The sequence below is a fragment of the Synchiropus splendidus genome, chromosome 1 (genome assembly GCF_027744825.2).
Source record: "Synchiropus splendidus isolate RoL2022-P1 chromosome 1, RoL_Sspl_1.0, whole genome shotgun sequence".
Lineage (NCBI taxonomy): Eukaryota > Metazoa > Chordata > Actinopteri > Syngnathiformes > Callionymidae > Synchiropus > Synchiropus splendidus.
In genome coordinates this window covers 58,505,602-58,528,249 of record NC_071334.1, presented here as the reverse complement: position 1 = coordinate 58,528,249, position 22,648 = coordinate 58,505,602, and the positions used below count along the sequence as shown (strand labels likewise).

The following is a 22,648-nucleotide window of genomic DNA, read 5'->3' as shown; positions in this document are numbered from 1 at the left end:
ATAACATAATATATGAGCTACTCACTTGGGGCCTGTTATAGTTTGAGTAAATTCCACAGGGTGAATGAGAAACCACAATTAGCAGGAAAAGAAGTGGAACTTGTGCCATATAAAGTGACCTTGGTGTATAGAAAAACATTCCCTGAAGAGGCTGGATATAATTAGTGATGGATAATCCTAAAATCAGGTCATGCAGCTTTTACTGATTTCACATTTGCTGATAAATCTCCGCTTCTACTTTAATTGTGACACAGCTATTTTGGCATGACATTGTTATGAAGGAACGGTTTTTGAAATGATTTCTGTTCACCATTTTCAAGTTGCACTTTCAATGGAACAATACATCACTGGCTTTTACATCTGCTAAACTAAATACATAGCATTCACAATGTGCCACTATAATCTTAGAATTAACACCTGTAATGCAACCTCCATTGTAATTTTAATCGTAAAATAAAAATTTCAACTTTCCTAAATTTTAAGATTCCCTGACATGAAGATTAAATAAATTAGTCATAATATGATCTTCAACAACAACACCAACCACAATAATGGAGTTAATTAATCAATAATAATAATAATAATAATAATAATTATTATATTATAATATTTAAGCCACTCGACTTTTTACGGTAGTGGAGGGTGGAAAACCAGCGAAAGTGTTTTTCAATTAAAAAAAAAAATGCAATGGTCCGCATCGTATATAAAATACTTTTAGGACAGTAGAATAACCAACCACAAATAGAACACGACTACGTAAAACATCACACTTGCAGTTTGCGTGGTTTTGGTACGCTCCATATCGAACATGATCGACATGATCGAACATGAACATCATGAAAACAAATCGTTATGATAAAATGGCGAGAAACGACATCAATCGGATACAGTGACATGATATAATGTCACGCTGGGACAACAACTAATGTTTTTTTCTGATTATTTTGCGTTCATTGAATGCGGCATCAGATCATGTGACTTCTCCGTCACTTCTGTATTGGAAGTTGACAGCCACGTTGAACGTAGCCAATCAGATTCAAGTATTTGTAAACGTCATGTTGGGATACGTGCCAAGCTGCGTGCCGTCCAGTCCAGTGGACCAAACACCTTTCTCCTTGCGTGTTGCCTCAATTTGATTCCATTTTTTTCGGCTGCATGGACTCGGATAGTGAGTATGTATAGTTCTGTATGAAATTTAGATTTGTTGTTTTGAAATAAATGGCATTATAAGTCCGCTCATTGAGCGACTTTTGCGTAAGCCGCTAGCTACTTTTAGCTTAGGCAGACAACGCATGCAGACCAAATACGGTTATAGGATGAACAGTTAATGAAGAAAGTTACACACTTGGTGTGTTATAAAAATCCCCGTCGTGTTGAATCTGAGCTTAACGACGAGTCTGTTCGACATAGTTGGTTAATCTGGCGACCTTCTCTGACAGCTGGGCGTGTGTCTAGTGGACTTAGCCTTCAACCATGAGCTGCATCGCAGGAGGTCCGCCGTTTGCCTGGGGACCTTTTGCTGCCTTCTAAGTGGAAGAACACCGTTTTCACTGGCCTTCGCTTCTGAATATGACTCGCCGCTCCGTGTTGAATCTGGTGTGTTTGGGAAGTCATGCCGCGACCCTGATCCCAGGACCCAGCGTTCGCCCGGTCCACACTGCAACACGCAGTCATGCCTCATCCCAGCCCTGCCATGGGTTTAAACCTGGGAAAGTAGCCGTGGTAACCAAGACCACCCGCTATGAGTTCGAGCAGCAGAGATATCGTTATGCAGGTCTGTCTGAAGAGGATCTGAAACATCTGGTGAGACTACATTTTACTTTGCTGTGTGGTCCGACTCCATCCGATGTTGCTGAACTTGCTTGCTCGTTCAGCTTGCTCTGAAGGGATCCAGCTACAGTGGCTTACTGGAGAGACACAACATCCACACCCACAGTGTGGAGCACATAGTGAAGAGCCTGCAGTAAGATCACATCACACTCATACAGTGGTTAGTTACTGCTCTTATTTATATGCAGGTATTGTGGTGTTTGTTTTGCAGGACAGAAGGAATTGATGTTCGGGTGGTGAAAAGAGGAGAATATGATGATGAAGTTGTGCGATGGGCTGATGCGATTATCTCTGCTGGAGGTGAGAAGATGGTGACTGGTGTCTTTGATTCATACAGTATGTCTACAGTTTCAGTTTGCTAAACCATGTTTCATTGCTGCCAACACTCTTTTCTTCAGTTTTATTTGTATATCTTTTCATTTGATGACCCTGTCTGGCACGTTAGCTCTCTAAACATTGTGACATGCTATGTGTAATAAAACCACTCCCAGTGTCATGGCCCGAGCTATTTCATGAAGTAATATGCTTCATCATCTTGTTCACTTCTCGCAATGCGTGATGCATTGTTTGGTTGAATTTTACATGTTTCATGCAGCAACCATTCAAAATAAAAATATTCTCTTGACATTGTTTTGAAGGTCACATGAAACAATACAAGTATGCTTTTATTCCACTCGCCTTGTCATAAACATCTTTTCTTTTTGCATTATGTGTTCTGCAGTCTTTCACGTCAAACACAACAGGGAAAAGTAGCAAATACAGCACTTAAAATGATTTGATTCACACTCACAAGCCTTATACAAGCTTTAATCTTGCTACAGGAAAAATTTCACCTCTGATTTTTGTGTCACTTATACCAACAGCCGTACTTAAATCATGTTTCGAGTTTACTCAAACTCAATTTCACTTTCTGTTTCAGTTTGATACCTTTCATGCCTTTCACTTTGACATTCTTTGTTGTGTGTGCGTTGGCTGTTGTTCTGCTTTCACTTGTGAATCACATCCCAAATATACAAGTAAACACATCACTAGTATCAGAACTGAACACATTGAAGTGTTACATGATGGCCTGAAGGAGTCCCATGTCATACAGCTTACACAGCAGGTACTGGATGATGAATAACTGCCGTTTGTTTTGTCAGGTGACGGGACAATGTTGCTTGTTGCCAGTAAAGTCTTGAGCAAGGACAAACCAGTTGTTGGCGTAAACACGGATCCAGAAAGGTGAAATACTAGTCCGCATTCTAGAAATTGCTATCTCATTTAAAAATCAAGAGAATGTGGTTCAGTTGTCTGTATTGTTCTCTACGTTCACTTTTCAACTGCAGGTCAGAAGGTCACTTGTGCTTACCTGTGCGCTACACTCGTCAGTTCCCAGAGGCTCTGCAGAAGCTCTGTCGTGGTGAGTTCAGGTGTGTATTTCTCAACCGATATTTGACTGTCAGTTTTTATTTATTTTTTTATTTCAAAAGGACTTAATTGGTAAATTAAGAAGGTTACTGCTAAATCTTATATATCACATGAAGAGGGCTTTATCTAAGTTTTTAGCACAAATTATGTTGGCCTTAGATGAATATGTGTATGTGTTGATTAATGATCAGGTCACGTTTTTACATTGATCATGATAAATAAGAACAAAACAAACGCACGCTCGCACACCAAAGAATGCCAGTGTGAAACTGACGCATGATTTCACTACAGCTGTTGGTTTAGTGACACAAAAATCTGAGGTGAATTCTTACGAAAGTGGCACAATCTAATGCTGTTTTCTGTACCAAGATTAAAACTGGCAATATCTACAGAGTTGAAGATAAGTAATCGTAGGTAAACGTCGTTTATGGTGAGGGTGATGAGTTGTTGTTTATCTTGTCTGGGTTAAATACCATTAAAACCACTTGCATTCGCGTGTTAATCACACTAATCCCGTCTGCACGTGTGCTGATCGCTGTCTGCCACTAGAGGTCGTTATAATGCGATGGTTCGATGACTCCAAGTACAGTTGTATACATCCACATTACGTCCTTATTTCTATGCTTATAAGTAATTGTAAAGCGTTTTTGTGACTCCGTTCAGTTGATGTTTGGAAAATCAGTCAGTATATGACAGAAGACAGGGTACATACATTGGTATGTATAATATAGAAAATACAACTGTTTTGGACAGATTTTTATTTAAAAATGAAGAAAGAAAGAAAGAGTAAGTAAGTATCCAAAGCCAGTGATCTTGCTGGGATTCAAACCCTTTCCTGCTGTTGATGTTCAGGTGGCTGTGGCGCCAGAGGCTGCGCCTTCATCTTGAAGGTACAGGAATCAACCCCACCCCAGTGGATCTGCACGAGCAGCAGCTGAGCCTGGAGCAGCACAGCCAGGCCCACCGGATCACCACCAGAGGCCGCCAGCAGAGTAAGACACTAGGCACTACTCCCCCCACTAGACCGTTAAATCTCTGATTCCACTGGTGGTAAATGATGTTCTGCAGGAGCTGGATCAGTACCTGAGAACTTCTCTGAGCACAGTGTCCTCCCCGTCAGGAGTCTGAATGAAATCTTTATCGGAGAATCCCTCTCCTCCAGGTACCCCCATCGCTAATGGAAGTTTTTAACCCTGTGTGCGTCTGCATGTTTGCTTGCATCATCTAACCCACTGTAATGGCCTGCAGCCCATCCGTCACTCATCCTGACAATCTGTGTCCACCACAGGATGAAGTTAAAAACCTTCACCCCCCATGTCCAACTCTTCCCCCATAGGGCTTCCTACTACGAGATCTCTGTGGATGACGGCCCGTGGGAAAAGCAGAAAAGTTCTGGACTCAGTATTTGCACAGGAACCGGGTCAAAGGCCTGGTAGGTCCGGTCCACTTCATGATCAGTGTCCTCCGAACAGGACAGTGAGAGGCGGTCGATTCCCTTCACTACTTTCAAAATGGAAGGATGATGGTGACTCATTTTCTTCACAGGTCCTACAACATAAACAAACTGACTGAGCAGACAGTGGAGGAGATCCTGAAAATAGGTACAGAAAAGATTGTTTGTTGAACAATATCATACCATGAGATTGATGCATTCATGCCCCTGTTCATCGTAGGAAAATCTCAGACGTCTCTTGACATCCCACTTAGTCGTCAGTTCATTGAAAATGGTGAGTTGTTATTCTGTTGAATGAGGCTGTTATTCAGAAAACTCTTGCTGCAGTGACACGTTGAGGTGTCACTCTGCCCTGTGTTTGGTTTGTAGTGACTGATGAGTACAACGAGTCGCTGGTGTTCAGTCCAGAAGACAGACGTCTATTCTTCAGCGTCAGAGAGCCCATCGCCAACCGTGTCTTCTCCAGCAGTCGCCAGCGAGGCTTTGCCAGCAAGTTCGTAACCATCCACCATCATCATGTCAGGTGCGATGTGGGCGGTGGCAAAGGAGTGTCTGACCTGTGCTGCTGCTGTCTGCCTTCTCAGAGTGTGTGTCCGCTCGCGGTGCTGGGACGCTTGTATGGTGGTGGACGGAGGAACCTCTTTCGAGTTCAACGATGGCGCCATCGCCACCATCAGCATGAGTGAAGACGATCAGCTCCGCACCGTACTTCTGAAGCATTGAGAGGAAACATAGCAAACTGGACTGAGGTCGGGGGCAAAGGGAAGTGTTGACTTTTAGCTTTTTTTTTTTTTTTTTTTAGCTATTGTGTATTTTCAAATGTGACGGGTAACTTGTTTTTATGTTTTTTAAACCCATAATCTGCTGACTGCAGATCTTGCAGCTACAATAGTGTCATCTTTTGTCAATGTAAAACCATCATCTTTAGCAAAGAATGAGATGAACGAAATCAACAATGGATGGACATAAACAGAAGAACAAGCAAGAGTTTGTCGTCTTTGGCAAACAAACTTATTGAGGCCCAACATAACCCACTGTTTTCCTTTGTCTTTTTGTGACGTTGAAGCAATAAGTCATGAGTATAGGTCACACAGCCTTCTAGAATTGTTGTGTTCTTAAATATTTGCTTACTTTGTAAACAAACTGCAGCACAGAGGTGTTTTATTTATCAAAAGGGCAGTTTTGTTCAGGACTTTTTGAAGAAATGTTTTACTCGTTCCAGCAGCAGGTCAACACTGAGTTGTGTTTGCATTAGTGCGTTGGTGTGCTCCTTTCATGAAAACAAAAAAAACCCATTCTGCTAACTGAGCACAAAGGCCGTTTATTTTGCCCAAATGTCAAAAATCAACTTTTGTATGTTTGAAAGCTGTAACAGAACAAGATCAAAGGCACTAGAGGGTCCTTTTTGAATGAATGTGCTTTGAGGTCAAACTACAGAATTGCCATGAACCATTATTCCACTGCTGTACATGAGGTATGAAAACACCACGGTGGCGTTTGTATCTTCACAGGTGCTCTGTAAACAAAACCCACATGTATTACCTGAAGGTGCCAAAGATGGAGTATTATATGGAAATGATGGCACATGTTGATCGGCTGCTATTTTAAAATAAAATGCAGATGGAGGAAAAACTGTCTATTTCAGGGTTTTATGGTATTTGTTTTTGCCAAGCCACTGTAGGCTACACGAGTAGGTACAATTTCTAGTATTTCAGAAATGCTTCTATGGCAGTCGCAATTTAAGGAACTATTTTCTGCTACGGGAAAACTACTGGAAATGAAAGTGCCTTTCTAATTCAACAACAGGATTGGGGCCTAGATAAGAACGATCATGTGGAAGACCAGACAGCTTTTTTAATACAGTCATTCACTGGTGATGCTGGGGTTAAACAAAGAATCTCTTGTGTTTTATTTTGTAAGCCTTTCAGAAATTTTACTAACATAATTAACAGCACCAAAAGAAGGAACACCAGGGAATGACTGACCATAAGATGTTTATTGGAATGTTTTGAGTATCAAAAAAAAAAAAAAAAAACATGTCACAACCATGAGGGGGAGGAAACATACAGCACAAATGTTTAACTGTTTTTTCAAAATCCAATTTTCCACAGCAACTGAAAGTGACTTCTTGAACAAATTCCATGGGCAGGGCAGCATGTAGCAGTGCGACAGCTGAACCTGAAGATATACCGTCTGATTTTATTATCAGTCAGGATGTAAAGGATAACCTTCAGCATGGTTGATGAGTTCAGGTTTCAACTGCAGGCCTGCTCACAATGTGAGGGCAAATATGTTCCAGTAACAGACATGTGATGACTCAAAGTGGCACAGTGACAAGAACTTAATTTCTGTGGTGATTCAAACAAACTTTCATCAGTGATTAGAAACACTTGGTTTCACATTCCTGCTCAACATTATCAGAACCTAAAACAAGATTTTTTTTAAGCTTTTTCAAACATCCTTGCAACAACACACTTGTTGGTCTAAAATTGATTGAATTTTGAAAAACAACTGCAGCAGCCATAAATACTGTTGATACGCTCCAGTTCAAACACCGAAGCAGACATTCAATGCCACGTTTTGAAGCTGAGTCGACATGCCTTGTCCCACATCAGGCGCTCCATACCGCCCCCTACTGGACATGCGGGCGTAGGCCGGCCAACATTGGAGAAAGGTTGCGAATTGATGTTGATGTGAGGCATCTCATTCTTGAGCAAAGGCTGGTGCGACTCTGTGACCAGGCCGAAGATGTCCAGCTGGCAAAGTGAGGGAAACAGTGTTCCCACGTCGCTGTGGGGCAACAAATGTAAAGATGTATCAAGGTGGATCAGTACTTGGGTTCGTTCCTGAGATTGTGATGCGACGGACGCACAGCGGATAACTTACGTAAGGGCAGCCAGGTGGATGTGATAGCAGCGACTCAGACAAAGATGCTGCAGCCGAGGGAGCTGCGCGAGGACCTGCAGGCAGTCGGCCATCAGCAGGCTGCTGTCACTGCAACAGACAGTGGCTCAAGTATAACAACTTCATTTTCCTACAGTGTTCAAATTCATGTCAAGTCTATTGAATGATTGGATATTTTTATTTCAAGTCCACAATTCGTTCATCACCTTGATCTTAGGAATAAAATCTAGTGTAATCTATACTGTTACTTACAAAGAGGCCTGATGAAATTAGACACTTAAATATACATACATAGACTAGTTTCTTCCAGGAGAGGTGCTGTCAAAACATGAATTTATCTTGACAAATTGGCTATGAAAAAAAATAAAAATTCAATATATGCGAAGAGACTCCAGTCACTGAGTTGAGCTGTTGAGCTTCTTTGCTCACATCTGACGTATCGATTCACAATCCACCAAAGCGTCAATTTGACTGACAGGAGAGTAAAGACCTTATGAGATCACAGACTAAACCAAAACGAAAGATTCCCTGAGCACAACACAATTAGTCACAACTGAGTCCATCACAAAAATGAATACATGGAAAAACACAAACAACTCCTGGAAAGATACTTACTTTAAATCTAGTGTAAGAAGATTTGGACACCTCTTCACAAGAACTTTGACATCTGAAAACAGAACATCACATATTCACAGTCCCAATGACTTTTCAAAGTTCCTGCATGTAAATGTTGTGCCACTTTTATCAGCCACCTCAATAAATCAAATGGCTTCCTAGCACATTATTAGAATCAACTCAAGCAGAAATACACACTAATATTTTGCCTCAGCGTTTATCGTTTCTATAACTCTGTGTCTGAACTCCAAGTACTAATGCCTTCCACAACCTACCGTCTAGATTGAGAGTTTCTCTGTAGCCACTGAGGTTCAGGTGCGTCACACTTGGGCTCACGTGATTGACAATACTCTTCACATGATCGCTGTCAAAGATGCACCATGAAATATTCAACTGCTCCAACCTGTGCACAGAGCAAATGTTTCAGTCAAGAAGGCTATGAAGTCGTGCCGCGTCTAAGAAGGGTGGGAGTGAACCTGGTGCAGGACTTGAGTAGGTCACCCAGCACCGGGGCGTTGAAGCCTGAGCAGCCGCAGAGGTTGAGCTGGACCAGCGACGTGTTATCTGCCAGTGAGCTGGAGGAGGAAACCAACCCATTCAATGAGAATTGATGAACAAGCGGAAATGTCATCCAAGAACTGACCTGATGATGGGGTCAGAGAGTTTGAGCCCCTCCAGACTGAGGCACTCCAGCTGCCTGCAGCGAGAGAGGATGCTCTCCAGAGTGACTGTACTGATGGTGGAGCTGGATAGATCCAGCTGGACAAGTTGCAGGGTCCTAGATGAACACAACAGTGGTTACAACTACGGGTGACACCAGGCCTCTGTTGCTAGTGGATCAAAGTTCTGACTCAGTTAGTCACTTGGAATAACATTTTTTGTGACAACACGAACTTGGTGTCAAGTGACATGAGACTAATAATTCCAGAATGAAATACAACCGATGTTTGAACTCACCCGTGTTCTGATAATTGTAGATCACCGACGAAGGTTCTTGGACATCGCAACCGTCTTACTTTGTTCTTCAGCAGCTGCTGCAGGGCTGGACCCGCACTGCTCATGCCCACCAGGTCCACGCTATTCCACAGAGACTCATCGAACCTGCATACACACAACACAGTCACATCGCGTTCACTAAAACCCAACGACTTCCATGACTACACTTTCGTGCTGTGACGCCTGAGAACAATACAACCATCATGAAAACCAAACTGGAATCAAAGGAAACACACAAAAATGGTAAAGCGATATTTAGTCGTGAGTGCAGAGACTCACACTAAACGATTCCAGCGCTGACAGACCCGCGCTGTCCTGAGGAGGTCTTGTAAAGGAAGGCACCACAGGATCCTGAGCAGCAGTTCATCTGGAAGCTGGTCCCAAGAAATTTCTGCACAAACATTACGATTCATAAATGGACAAGTGAAGGAACAACTTTACTGTTGTTTTTAAGATAAATAAGTATAATAGCGCCCTCTGACACACACACACACACGTCATTGACAAGTATATTAAGAAATATCTGTAAGAAAGGCATCACTTATGAAAATGTACTGGAGAATCCTAGATCACAACAGTTGAGATACTCACTCTGCGCACAGTCCTTTTTTCTCCTGGATCTTTTGGACAGCACAAACTGGCCACAGTCATTCTCTTTATCGTTTTCCATGATATGTGGCCGCTTGCGTTCCTTGGCAAAACATTGGCTCATCTCAGTGGGGATGAACTCATCCTCCAGATCCTCATTCTGAGCAGCTGTGGGTTTTCGCTTGCTGGAGTTACTTCTGTTGAAAAACATGGAGCCTTGAACACGTAGCAAGTCGTACAGGGACACGCTGAAAGTAAAAATAAAACCATTAAACGTGTGATTCACGAAAAACAACTTCAGCATACATACAGAAGTGGCTTGTTTTCATGCGTATTTATTCAAAACAGACTTCATGTATTGATCAGAGAGCTCATCAATCTGCCCGCCATATCGATGGAGTCGACCGCGCAAATTTTAATGCAATGCATCTTTAAGAGACTTAACGTGAATCTATCCTTTTCCCAAACACACGATGGATGTTTACGAGTTGAACATTTTGCTGGTGCACAATTCGAAAAGCCGGATTTGCAAGAGTTCAAGCGATACTGGCGGCCTGGCACCAAATGAAAGCGCGGCATCGATCGTAAGATCGATTTGCAGCAATGACTTTAAATAAAAACTTGTTTAAAACACACTCACACACCAGCCCTGAGTGTGTATTTATCATTTCAACAGTGATATTGATACATAGTAAAGGCGATTGGGCTGATACGCACGACCGACAAGACTACCTTAATACAGATCCGATGGCTTTAAAAAGCATAAATCAATGTACCTAATGTCATTCATTAAACATACCTGTTTTGTGGCATCTGTTCCATTTTAACGAAGAAGGGAAAAAATGTGCAAATCCCTCTAAACACGACTCTTTAAATTGGCCGCCAGCCGCAAAGCGCTCTGTGCGCGGAGGAGCGCTCTGGCGTCATCATTCCTCGTCAATTTGGCGGTCTGCAATTCCAATACCAGGCAACCGACGCCCCCTAGAGCATCGGAGGAAGTAAAGCGTGTTCAAACACCGAGTTTTAAAGAGAGCGTCTTAGCATACAACAGCTTGTCTTGCAAATGAATTCAACTTCATCAGTTTATGAGCTAAACATGAATAATACTATAAATACAACCTACACAGCAACAGGCAAGTGGAGACAGGTTGTGCTTGTGTCTTCAGCGCCACGATATATTTAGGATACTATTCATCACTGGAGTCCCGAGCTGCGCGCTGGTTACATCGTCTGTGGTGGAACCAGCAACTAAGTGCCAAGGAAATAGTTGTTACTTAGTTAACTTTGTCAGCGCATGCTGCCTGAAAGGTGGTCACCTTTCATGTTTTCCCACCTGCAGCAGCCATTTAGGCTCTGGATGATTAAGGACTGCAAGTTTCATTTTCTAGGTTCTTTACCAAAATCACACAACCCTCTCTTCAGAATTGAGATCACCGAAAAAAAAGACATCAAACCATGGCATCCCAGACTAGTCAGAGTAGAGCAGATTTTTTAATTCAAATATAAACTTGATCAATAGTGCAGGTGAAACAGGGCCTTGTGGGTGCAGCACATGCTGGTCATTCTCCAGGGCAGTTATGGTGGGTGTGGTTTAGTCCTCAAGGTGATGACAAACAGGGTGGAGATTTAAAGTGAGACACACTATCAGTATTCAACATATTTATCAAATTTACATTTAAGATTTCATCGGAATCTTAAATGTAAGATTCCGATGAAATCTCACAAGCTTTACCACATGTGAGAAGGTGGATTTAAGTGCATTTGGGTTCACATAGACTATGACATGCTCAAAAGTCAACAGAAACCAATTACTTTCTGACAATCTAGTACAGCCAAAGGCTGTCTATAAATATGGTAATCGTTTTAAATTAATAATTTACTCTAGTCAGTAGTAGTGTATTTACGCAAGGATACCAAGAAAAGTATCCCAGTGAGGCTCAAACAAGACAGAAGAAAAAGACCAAAGAACAACGTAGTATTTTACACTAAACAAAAGGTTGGGATTAAAAACTGCACTGAAAGGTTTTCATCAAGCAGCGATTGTTGTCAGATTAATACAAAATTATACACCCAGTGAAAACCACTTATGTACAACATTAACCATCATCAGATTACAGAGTAGAAAGCTTCAAACTGAGTTGAGCCCTTTATAAATCTATATACGAATGCACGAATCGGATCACTGACCCACATCATGGTGCACAACTGCACCATTGCCAAGTCCATGTAAACATATTCGGCTTCAAGTAGACAGAATACATGACTTTGTATAAGGCTGAAGGTGACAAAGCAGAGTCCGGTGAGGAGCTGGTTCGGTCCAAACTAGCACAGTTCTCAAGTGCGGAAACATTTAAAAACAATTCATGATGGTAGACTATTACACAAAGCCAAGACTGATACTAACCTTTAAGACAACTTCAGTTTCAAACAATAGATCTTTTTACATGGAAGATGTTGGATCAAGGTGCTTCAGTACTCCTCCCACTAAGTGGAGGCTACCAGTGACAAGGATGTGGATTTCAGTCGCTTCACAAAGCGCAGCAGCTTTGGCTGCAATACTAGGCTTCACCAGCAGGTCTTTCTTGGCAGGGCCTGCCAGCACAGAATCTCGACCCTGTGTAATCCACTGGAGGGCGCTGAGGATGCAAGGAAAGACCATGGTCTCCGCTTTCTTTTCGGGGATCAGAGACAAACCGTCCTTTATAAGCAATGCACCAATGTTCTCCTCAGACTTGTTCTGAAGACGCCAGCTCCGCTCATTGTCCAGGCAGCGTGTCAACATGTTTTCAACAGAGACGTTGAAGTTTTGCTGGTCTGTGGGGAAATAAACATCAGTCACACAGCAAGGGAAGTGATATTGTTTTTAAACAGTTGTAAAAAATAAATAAAAATATATAATAAATAACAGTATATATATATATATATATATATATATATATATATATATATATATAGACACCACACCATATCTGTTTGTCTCCAGCAAAGTATAGTGAGTATAATAATACCTCGAGGTATGATATCTATTGTGAAATTGTGGGGAACTTCACAATATCAACAAAAAATGCTTTGACAACATTTCTTGTCAAGGTTGTGATCCAAGTGCAAAGTAAAGTAACTACACATCTTTTTGGAGAAAAGACAACCTAGGAACTAAATTAAATTAACAACCTAGGTATTAAAACAGCCAATTAAATGGCTAAAAATACAGAGGCACAAAAAAGTGTGATGTCCAAGAAGTCGCCCAAGAAGTTCACCAGTCAGCGGTGAGCGTGATGCACTCCAACTGCTTAAGGCTCTGCTTTACATCAGATCTGGACTCGTCATTGAGAGCAGGTGGCCAAGATGGCATTTTACTTTTAAGCTCCAACTTAGAAACTGAACTGTTAGAACCCCATGCATTCTACAGTTGCAAACATATCAACGCAAGCCTTGTTATTTCTTAAGCTTTTGGGCTGTTGTGAGGCAGCAGAGTTGCAAACTCTTTATGTAGAGTTTTTATTGACCTGACAGGACTTCCTTCACACCGTCTAGGAACATCTTGTGGCGATGGGTTGTCCAGCGACTCCTCATGTTGCTGGTATTTCCTGAAGTCTACTGCACTGTGCTGTGCTCTGGCTGTGCACATTGTCTGCTGTTTGTCCGTCACCTTTTGTCCTTTCTCATTTCTTGCCACAAAGAAATTAAAATGACGCCACACATCAGATATAAATGCGGCTGGGGCATTCACAAGCTCTACATTGTCCTCTGTCGCCATGCTTTGTTTTTCCGTACTGGTCTATGTAGTTTAGTATGTTATGCTCCGCTAGAGGGCACTGAAAGCTATTGTCTTTGCCTCAGGATGCACTATTTGATACCGTGACAACGCGATACATGCCGCGATATCGCCATTACCGCGACACCCCTCGTGAGTAACCTTTGTTACAGGTCAGTCAGAGGAATTTCAAGCAACAAGAAACAATAGTATTATTTCAGTCAAATGTCGAACAAAACACACAGCATTAGTTGCAGCACAGTAATCACGCAGTACAATGAAGCACCGCAGCCCTCTCACCTGCGCTGCAAGACGGGATCGCTTCGGTAATGTTTGGGCAGAACACGGCAAAGTCAAAGTGACATGGCTGAAAAATACAAAATCAGAATCATGGTTGATAAACCTGTTACATTCAACTGCTTTATTCTGTGCCAAGTTTTCAAGCCACCATTAAATAAACCCACAATAAAATGTCAATTCCTTGCTCTCAGGCACTAAACCTGTTACACAACATGGCACGCTAATCATGTAGCTGTTTATTTTAGAAGTAAAGCCTTAGTTTCCATAACTTGCCTGTAGAAGCTTCAACATGGCAGCAGCGTCTCGATCTCCAGTAGCATTAAACAGCAACACTCGAGCCACTGAACCACTGCAATGGAAATATTAAGACTTCCATCAATGCGTCGGTGTCCATAGAAGCTAGCGTTTTATGTTAAAGTTTGGTTGTGTCCCATTTCTCACCCTAACACTCGTTTTTGACCCTAGCATTGGGTTTGCACGTTCACCTGTAAGTGTAGCGTGTCCCAATTCTCCTAAGATTGAATGCACTTGCTGTTCACCACTTGAAATGGAGTGGGAATATGAAGTGTGGATCCATTTCCAGGATACCAAAGTACTTTATTTAAAAACAATGTTGGATTGAACAAAAGGGACATTTTAGTAACAAGGACTACTCTTCCGTTTGTTTACCTTCTTTCGTATCACACGTTAGCGACCAAAATGGTCTAACCGTGTCCGACAACATGAACAATACAACATGTATGTACAAGTGTATGTTTTTATTTATTCTTAAACAACAGTCGGCTAGAATCCAGGTGTTAACATCATCATCAACAGATCTATCACCGCAACACAGCGGCGAAGCCCCCCCATCTGTTCTCCACTGGTTCACCAAACCAAGTGAGATGATCAGCGCCGATGCAAGAGGTTGCAAAAACGTTGGAGCTGGCATTTACAAAACGTCTGCAACACTTGATGTGCAGGAAATTTAACCCAGCACAGCAGCCAATGACACGTTGTCTTTACGCATGATGTACATGACACGTCACGCAAGTGTTAAGTCATGAAGTGTTCCCAATTCTTAGGGAAGTCAATTCACTTCACTTCACTTCACTTCGTCGTCGGAGGGCACTCAAAACCAAGTGCTAGTGTTAGGGTGAGAAATGGGACTCAGCCTTTTTCCAGTCCAACTAAAAGCAAACTAAGTGTTATGGCGAGCAATGATCCATCAGTTACCTCGCCTTCCTCTCATGCTGAGCAGCCGTCTCCTTAAACCAGTTGACACAGGCCAGCATGCTGCGCTTGGTGTGAGCACCGTCCAGGAAATAAGTGACGGAATCATGTTTCAGAGTCTGGTTCCTTCCAGGCCACTCCGTATCTGCTAGTCCTGTAACGCATAAGGAAAAGTATTTGCTCTAGATTTCTGTTTGCCCTCCTTGATATTCTCACACTGATAACAATTCATGAAGGCCAGCCTCACCTCTCACCATGATGGGGCTGGGTGTGAAGGCTGTTGCCTCCAGTGTTCCCGAGTTCTCCACATTGACTGAAGGAATGAATTGACCTAAAACAACAGCCCGAAAACAGAGGTCTTTTGTTATCAAAGCAATTTATTTGCTGTATTTAAAGACAGACACAGTGGGTGAAGTGAAGAAACGATTAGGGTACACAAAGAGACCCTATTTATACACTATTTGCAGCATTCTGAAGAACAAATATTGCAGAAAACCTCAAGACTTAGGACCAGATCTTGTTTTAATAAATCAAGATCTGGTCATAAACAGCAAAGTAATATGTAAATTTTGTAATAAAAATGATTAAACAGTGAAGCATGACTCTGGTTAGATGTGATGTCATGTGATATGGCAGCGATAAAGGAACAACTAGGAATACTCGAGTCAGCGTTTTTTTTAAGCACATTCAGCAATTAATGCAGAAAACTGGAGGAAAACAGGGCATCTTCCTGCCTTAAAGTCAGTCCTATTTTCAGTACTGGCGATACCCAGGACAAACACTCTGCATGGTGTGTGTGTCTGTGGTTGTGGGAACAGAGCAGAGCCTGGGATTATCAGATAACTGAGTTACATCCCCCAGACTGCTGTGAGACCTGAATGATTCTAGCTGGGGTGAACGGGAGAAAGGGAAGCGCCAAAGTCATTATCAAGTCCAAACCCCAAAAGACAAATAACTGCTGAAAAGGTGTAGGGAAGTGTAGAAAAGGCTAATGCAGCAAATACTAAAGCAAAAAGTACAAGCAGTACAGAGAACTCTGACCTGCTAAACATCTTCTCTGCAACCACGTGTGGCTCAGCTGCAGAGCCAGGGAGGCGTTGGGTCGTTGATGCTGTCCAGCAAGTCCAAGTCTCAAAGGCCCGCAGTCTGAGGGGTAGTTCTCCAAATCCGGGCACAATGACAACGAACACTGGAATGACACAATACACCAGAATTCTACATCAATTAAAGCTGCAGAACCAGATGTGAGGAGAAGGTCTCTGACGTGCCGAATGAGTGGTAGCTCACCCTCCTTTCCACAGCCCGGTCCTTGAGCACAGCCATTGCCTCTTCCGGCTGTCTGACAGTAAAAGCTGGGACTCCCGGCTGCCAAAATGAGGCAAAAGATGAAGCCAGGACATGTTCACACAGTACAGTTAGTTGCACTATGCAAACTTCGACTACATACCTTGAAGATGCCTCCTTTCTGCCAGGCAATCTTTTCAATAGTGTCCCCAAGAATCTGAGTGTGGTCTATTCCCAGGGAGGAGATGCCACAGACCCACGGCCTCCTAAAGACACGAACACAACCAAAAACTACAATCAATAAATGACATTATATTTGGCTCAAAATAAGACTACAAGTCACAATACAAAGGTTGTAATTATATCACAATACCAGTCTGCTAAGAAGACAATTCTACATTCAATTTGGCAAGTTTAAATATGACAAGGCTTTATATTGGTTCAAGTTGGATCAACTTAAAAAAGACAAAAAAAACTCTTGCATAACTAGCACAATTGACAACATTAGTATTGGAATGAACATACTCCTGCACACACACAGACCTGATGATGTTAGTACAGTCGTAAGCTCCGCCAATCCCCACTTCGATCACAGCCAAATCCACCTGTTCAGGGAGCAAAACAGTCAGACATCCAGCAAGGCAGGATGGTGAAATTGTTTTTGCAATTTTCCTGTCATGCTACTCCTGATAGTATATGTTTTAGTTGAAACAAAAACAGCAAAGGAAATAAGAGTGAACTGTTAGTGACACAGAAGACAAAACAACAACATGCAGCTCAGTACCTTCTCTTGCAAGAAGACATGGAAGGCCAAGATGGTGAGGAAACGAAAGTATGCAGGCATCGTCCCCTCGTGCGCATCCTAAAAAAACCATGTATTTTGTCAATACGTCTCGGAAAATCCAACTCATATAAGCACTCTCTATAAATGTACTCAAGTTCCCATACATTATAGTGTGACTTTTTCGGAATGAAAAGAAAGCAGGGTATTGTTCAACACAGCCTGTTTCCTCACATTAAATCAGCCTTGTGTGCTGCTCATGTGATCTGAATGCTGCTTCACATGAGGTTGTGCATCGTTGACTTGATGGTTCCTCATTAGCCTCATGACTCCTGATAATTAGCCACCACTGGTCAGAGCAGCTTTCTTTAAAAAAAACTTGACCAGTGAATGATTTTGCCCCAAAAGGACTCACCTTGGTTTCATCCAGTCGCCCATAGACCTGCCAGAAGTATTTGGTGAAAAGCTCTTTCCCGATTGGCTGCCCATTGATACGAATCCTCTCCCTGACTTGAACCAAATGTGGAGAGCTGAAACAGAACAAACAGGAATTCAGCATTGACATAGAACTAGAAACAATTAAAAGGTCCATTTAATGTGGTTGATAAATATCTGAAGCTCCGGCTTAAAGGGGGTCGACCTTTAGATGGAAATAATAATACCACAGTCAGCATTTTAAGGGATACTGGACACCAGCGTAGCAGTACTGCACTTAACAAAACTCAGAAAACAGCCATAAACTCTTTGTCTCAAAGCGACATAAGAGGTATGGGCCTTTTATTTCCAGACCCAACACCCACTTTAACACTCGCCACTCTTCCAAAACAGCAAATAACATATATCTGATGACATCGTATCTGATGACTTATTAACATGGTAACAGCCGACAGCAATTATTTCATGGCTGTTCTTTTCTGTTCTGCTGTTCTGTTGTTCTGTTCTTTCGTGCTAATCTTGCCATTGAGGTGACACTACAAGGTGCTGAGGAGCTGTCTCAACCAGTGAGGAAGAATTTCACAATCCCTGTACAAGGTTCGATTTCTGAGCTCTGACTTTGCTTTTGTGGCTCATTCAAAAAACACTCTACGCTAATATTCTGTATTCATCAGTAATGTGACCATATTATCCAACCTCACAGTGACTGTGACTGTGACTTATTTGAGCAACAGCATTGTTTATTTAATCTTTCTCGCAATTCCAACCTCAACATCTTCCTCCAAATGTAGTGGCTCTCTCTCCTCTGTACATGTCCAAACCATCTCAGTGTAGCCTCTCTGACTTTGTCTCCTAAACACCTGAGATGTGCTGTCCCTCTGATCTACTGCTTCCTGATCCCATCCATCCTGCTCACTCCCAGAGAGAAGCTCAGCATCTTCATCTCTGCTACCTCCAGCTCTGCCTCTTGTCTTTTCGTAAGTACCACTGTTTCCAAACCACACAACATTGCTGGTCTCACCCCCCTTTTGTACACTTTCCCTTTCATCCTTGCCGACACCCTTTTCTCACAAATCACACATGACTCTTTTCTCCAGTGATTCCATCCTGCCTGCACCCGCTTCTTCACCTCTTTCTAACACTCTCCATTGCCATGGACAGTTGAGCCTAAGTACTTAATATCCTCCACCTTCTTTATTTCTGCATCCTGGAACTTCATGGCTACATTAAAATGAAAGGCCAAAAATCAACATCATGATGCAGCACTTCCATTCATTTAAAGCAAGAGAAGTTTCTAAACACTTGAGTCAGAAGAGTTGGAAACACATACTGGGCCAATTGAATGAAGAACAATAAAGGTTTTCCAATGGCATGTGTTGGAAGCGGTTTGCCAAAACCATTTATATAATCGCCCAACAATAGACTGTGAACAGCAAAGTCCAACTTGGTTACAAAACACGACTGTAGTAGTATGGTCGGCTGTGACTATAAATTATGACTATAAAGATATGGAAGGCACATAGCAAGGTGCCGATCAAAAACATCATTCGATCATGTTAATAGTTGACGGCACAAACGTCTGAGTGCGACGTCCGTCCCAAACTGTCTTCCCTTAAAGTCTTTCCTGGGCTGGCGAGGGAGCAGGTACACGTTTGTAACCTCCACCATCTGAACTACTATACCAAGGCTCTATTGTTTGACATTTAAGAAGGAAACTAGTTTAAAAAGTGTTTTTGTATAGCAGGATTATCAGTAAATAGGATGGCAGGAAGTGATGAAATCAAGAATGGGCGGTGCTAGTGGGAAAATGTGTGGCGCTTCACAATTCCACTGCTTAAAGCAAATGAAAGTCAACACAAGAGGCCACTAAACATCAAATGAGTCATGAAAAAGTGCCAAAATGTTTTGCAGCTGTACCTGTAAAATCCGGTTCTGAAGCCGTAACTTCTCAAAATTTGCTCAGTGAACGCACAAGTTGACCCCTGAAAGAGGAACAGAGGACTCTGTAAAGCTGTCACAACAGTCTGCCGGCTTCCGTCAGCACAGGAATGCCCCTTGTGTTGTAAGGCTGAGTTTTCTCCACCTACATGAATCTGAGTGGGAGCGCTGCAGCTCCTTTGGCAAGCAAACAAAAGCAGCGAGACACGTCTGCTTACCTTGCCCTTTGTCCCGGTCACATGAATGATATTGAGATGGTCCAGTTCCTTCACCTGAGACACATGCAAACAAACGTGATAACAGTCATACGTAATCTCACTATCACCACAAACAGAGCCCCTTTTTAACCTGGGTGTCATCACCGAGGGACAGAGGTCACAGTTGGACTTTGACACGCACCGTGAGACCAGCTCGCTCCAAAAAGCCTTCCATAGCTTGGAGCTGCTGCTGCGGGTGACTGCGCTCTCGTCGCACCTGCTCCAGGGCGCTGGCGTTTGTCTGCAGTGTGTTCAGGGTACATACTGCATCCTAGACACAGAAGAGTCATATCCAACCATTAGATTGGCTTCCCACAGAACAAGGTACCTGAAACAGAGCCACAAACTGGGAACCTCAATACATACGCTGTATCCAGGGACATCAGAGTCAGAGTCCATCCTTAAACAAGGTCCTTACAGTGTTGCAACAGCTGCACTCAGTACCAGTTACAGACTCCAAGCACCTCTGCGTCCCGTCCAGTGTGACATGTGAGAGGCACCTTTCCTTTACACTCTCACTAAGGAGCTCATCAAGAAACTATTTGCAAGAGGCGGAGCCTGTTAGTTAGCTTATTGATTTGTCAGCCTCCATGTATGTCTGCCAAAATGAAAATAAACAACTCATTCACATAATCAGAAAGGAAAACATGACCCGGGGAACAGTTGGAACTTAGAACCATATTCATTGCTACACTTCCTGCAGAATCAGGCTTTAGCTGCTTGCAGTTATCCTTTCAGGGCAAGTCAATAGTAGCGGACACGAAACAACAGTAAGCTAACTTCAATCCTTATGACTTTATGGAAGTAAGCCGCAGCACAAACAATGAACACTAAATATTGCTGACCTTTATTGCAGGCATTTTTTGTGGAACTTTCTGTTTCAATTCAGAGAAAAACTATCAGAGAATGACATCACCAATGGCGAACCAACAAGTGCGTGTTTTGTATGAAACGGCATAACGGCAGTATAACCGAGGAATGTGAAATGCTCAACGGAAGCCAAGTATCACAAGCAGATCTCAGGTGATGGAACACTGCCACTGCATTTGAGATGAAAGGAAAAACTGGAGTTGGATAAGGGTGGAAATGTTGCGTCTCAGGGATGGAACATATTGTCTAACATCAACACCATTTCTGTTAAGCACGAGGACGCTGATCTACTTAAGTAAGACACTGAAATACAATTATTCTGGACTGATCAGTATCTCGAAGCCAAGTGTGTTGCTCAGCGGGTTACTGCGTTATCTATTGATGAACTTTTCATTCAAACACTTTAGAGTCTGGTGGTTGCGTTTGAAGAAACAAAATGTATCATGATACTGATCCTTGCTCGCTGCATATAAAACAAGGGTCTAACCGGCACACCGCCTCTCTCCTTGTGTTGGTAAAAATAATAAACATAAAAGTGCTGCAGACAATAAACCCACGAAACACAAACAAGCGTGGTAAATAGATCAGTCAATGACGAGACCACGTGGTCGATAACAACTTGAGGGGGGAAAAAGTACATGTGGCAGAAGTCTAGTGGTGAAGTGGCACAGCGTCGGCTGTCACCACGATCTGACAGCTGCTCTTACACTTAGAGAGCGGCCCTCATCACTGACACCAGCTAAGCTTCCTCCCGCTCACATGGTCCTGTCAGCCATGTTCGCGGGAAACTGCGGAAAACTTAAAACTGCTCTGAAAACTTGTTAAAACTATTCCGCTGGAGAGCTAGCTGGCTAATACCCAGCGCGCCGGCAGATAACAGACGCGATGCTCACCTGGTACTCCATTCCGGGCATAAAAGGTACCGCTTTGGTGCTGTAAACACACAAGGAACTGCACTGTGACCAGCCGCCACCGCGAAGCCGCGCAGAGAACGCGGAGCCCCGCCGCCACACACGCCACATGCACACCATCATGGGCCGTCGGCTCGCAGCAGGAAGCATTTCCCAAATATGGACTTGTGCTACGTCACAGACGATGTTCTCTTAAAGGGGCGCGCCCCTACGCCAATATTTTGAAAAGCAGGAGTCGAAACGGGAAATTCTCTGGTAATAACTATTGGTTAATTAAATTTAAAAAGTCAACATTATTATATGTAGATATCTAAATTAATGTAACACTGTCATTTAATTGATAATTATTGTAGCGTCTGCTGGGAGTCACAAAAAAACAGCCGTTCTGTTTTGACAGTCTTCTTTTAATCCCGTCAAACTCCGTGGATTGGTCTCCTCAACAACAGCAGCTCGTGGCTCTCTCTCACCACCCGAAACAAAACTCCCTCTCTCCTTCAGCGCAGCCCCTCGCTCCACCCCCACTCACCCGTCACCACTGAACCCTTAAAGAAACAGCATAAACATAAACCCAGAACGTCACAATATTCTGTCTCAGACATTATCCAGCACTGAACCATTCAATAACTGTTTCCTGATTTGACGTAATACCTGAGTGATTTTGATGACGACTTTGTGCGCAGTTGCCGCGATAAGATGGCGACCCGTCCATTATTATTATTATCAATAATAATAATAATAATAATAATAATTGTGTGTGCTATAAATGAGAACTGACAGCTCTGTCTACCTGATTTGTAATACAATTGTTTTTGCCATAGAAACGCACACGCTTCTTAAGTGATGCCATCAAGTCTAATAAGGCGTCTGAAGATAAATTAAATGAGCGTTATATGAGTAAAACGTTTCAATTTGCTTTAAATTTGTTGATGCGATGTTACCTCCAAAGCACTAGGTGTCGCCTTCCATCAATTCAAATGCTGCGTTCAGTTGCATCTCTAAAATCCTTACAGTCGATGTGTGACCGCAGACGGTAGGTGGATCTGCATTCTTTTGTATATATTTGAATATGATATAAAACCAACCACAGGTTTGTTGTCTGTTTTAAGTTGG

At 42.6% G+C, this 22,648-nt stretch overlaps 3 protein-coding genes across 8 annotated transcripts; 1 reads left to right on the top strand and 2 right to left on the bottom strand.

The window, feature by feature from the left end:
• The first annotated feature begins 1,051 nt into the window (after nucleotides 1–1,051).
• nadk2 (NAD kinase 2, mitochondrial) lies at nucleotides 1,052–5,608 on the top strand. Of its 4 annotated transcripts, none has more exons than XM_053865058.1 (13): nucleotides 1,052–1,172; nucleotides 1,440–1,803; nucleotides 1,875–1,963; nucleotides 2,042–2,130; nucleotides 2,973–3,054; nucleotides 3,159–3,242; nucleotides 4,093–4,232; nucleotides 4,309–4,402; nucleotides 4,577–4,672; nucleotides 4,786–4,841; nucleotides 4,914–4,967; nucleotides 5,063–5,186; nucleotides 5,278–5,608. In XM_053865058.1, the coding sequence occupies exons 2-13, from the start codon at nucleotides 1,570–1,572 to the stop codon at nucleotides 5,414–5,416; spliced, it is 1,281 nt and encodes a 426-aa protein (XP_053721033.1). In that variant the 5' UTR covers nucleotides 1,052–1,172; nucleotides 1,440–1,569; the 3' UTR covers nucleotides 5,417–5,608. The 4 variants fall into 4 exon arrangements, with proteins under 4 accessions (XP_053721033.1, XP_053721015.1, XP_053721023.1 ...); XM_053865040.1 differs by having other exon boundaries at nucleotides 4,529–4,672; XM_053865048.1 differs by having other exon boundaries at nucleotides 1,058–1,168; nucleotides 4,529–4,672.
• Nucleotides 5,609–6,628: 1,020 nt separating this feature from the next.
• Nucleotides 6,629–10,729, bottom strand: skp2 (S-phase kinase-associated protein 2, E3 ubiquitin protein ligase). 2 transcript variants are annotated; one of them, XM_053865091.1, is made up of 10 exons: nucleotides 10,596–10,709; nucleotides 9,800–9,993; nucleotides 9,488–9,599; nucleotides 9,170–9,313; nucleotides 8,856–8,990; nucleotides 8,689–8,787; nucleotides 8,488–8,615; nucleotides 8,213–8,264; nucleotides 7,580–7,687; nucleotides 6,629–7,483 (listed from the first exon to the last, which is right to left on the bottom strand). In XM_053865091.1, the coding sequence occupies exons 1-10, from the start codon at nucleotides 10,616–10,618 to the stop codon at nucleotides 7,261–7,263; spliced, it is 1,218 nt and encodes a 405-aa protein (XP_053721066.1). In that variant the 5' UTR covers nucleotides 10,619–10,709; the 3' UTR covers nucleotides 6,629–7,260. The 2 variants fall into 2 exon arrangements, with proteins under 2 accessions (XP_053721066.1, XP_053721055.1); XM_053865080.1 differs by having other exon boundaries at nucleotides 6,631–7,483; nucleotides 9,800–10,044; nucleotides 10,596–10,729.
• A 539-nt stretch (nucleotides 10,730–11,268) lies between these two features.
• Nucleotides 11,269–21,661, bottom strand: fpgs (folylpolyglutamate synthase). Of its 2 annotated transcripts, none has more exons than XM_053875146.1 (15): nucleotides 21,521–21,661; nucleotides 19,900–20,028; nucleotides 19,719–19,772; nucleotides 19,480–19,544; nucleotides 17,543–17,657; nucleotides 17,131–17,208; nucleotides 16,890–16,951; nucleotides 16,510–16,612; nucleotides 16,350–16,427; nucleotides 16,104–16,251; nucleotides 15,310–15,393; nucleotides 15,066–15,216; nucleotides 14,124–14,199; nucleotides 13,851–13,917; nucleotides 11,269–12,610 (listed from the first exon to the last, which is right to left on the bottom strand). In XM_053875146.1, exons 1-15 carry the CDS (start codon nucleotides 21,659–21,661, stop codon nucleotides 12,237–12,239), a joined length of 1,725 nt encoding a protein of 574 aa, XP_053731121.1. In that variant the 3' UTR covers nucleotides 11,269–12,236. The 2 variants fall into 2 exon arrangements, with proteins under 2 accessions (XP_053731121.1, XP_053731130.1); XM_053875155.1 differs by lacking the exon at nucleotides 21,521–21,661 and adding an exon at nucleotides 20,124–21,039.
• Between the last annotated feature and the right edge of the window lie 987 nt (nucleotides 21,662–22,648).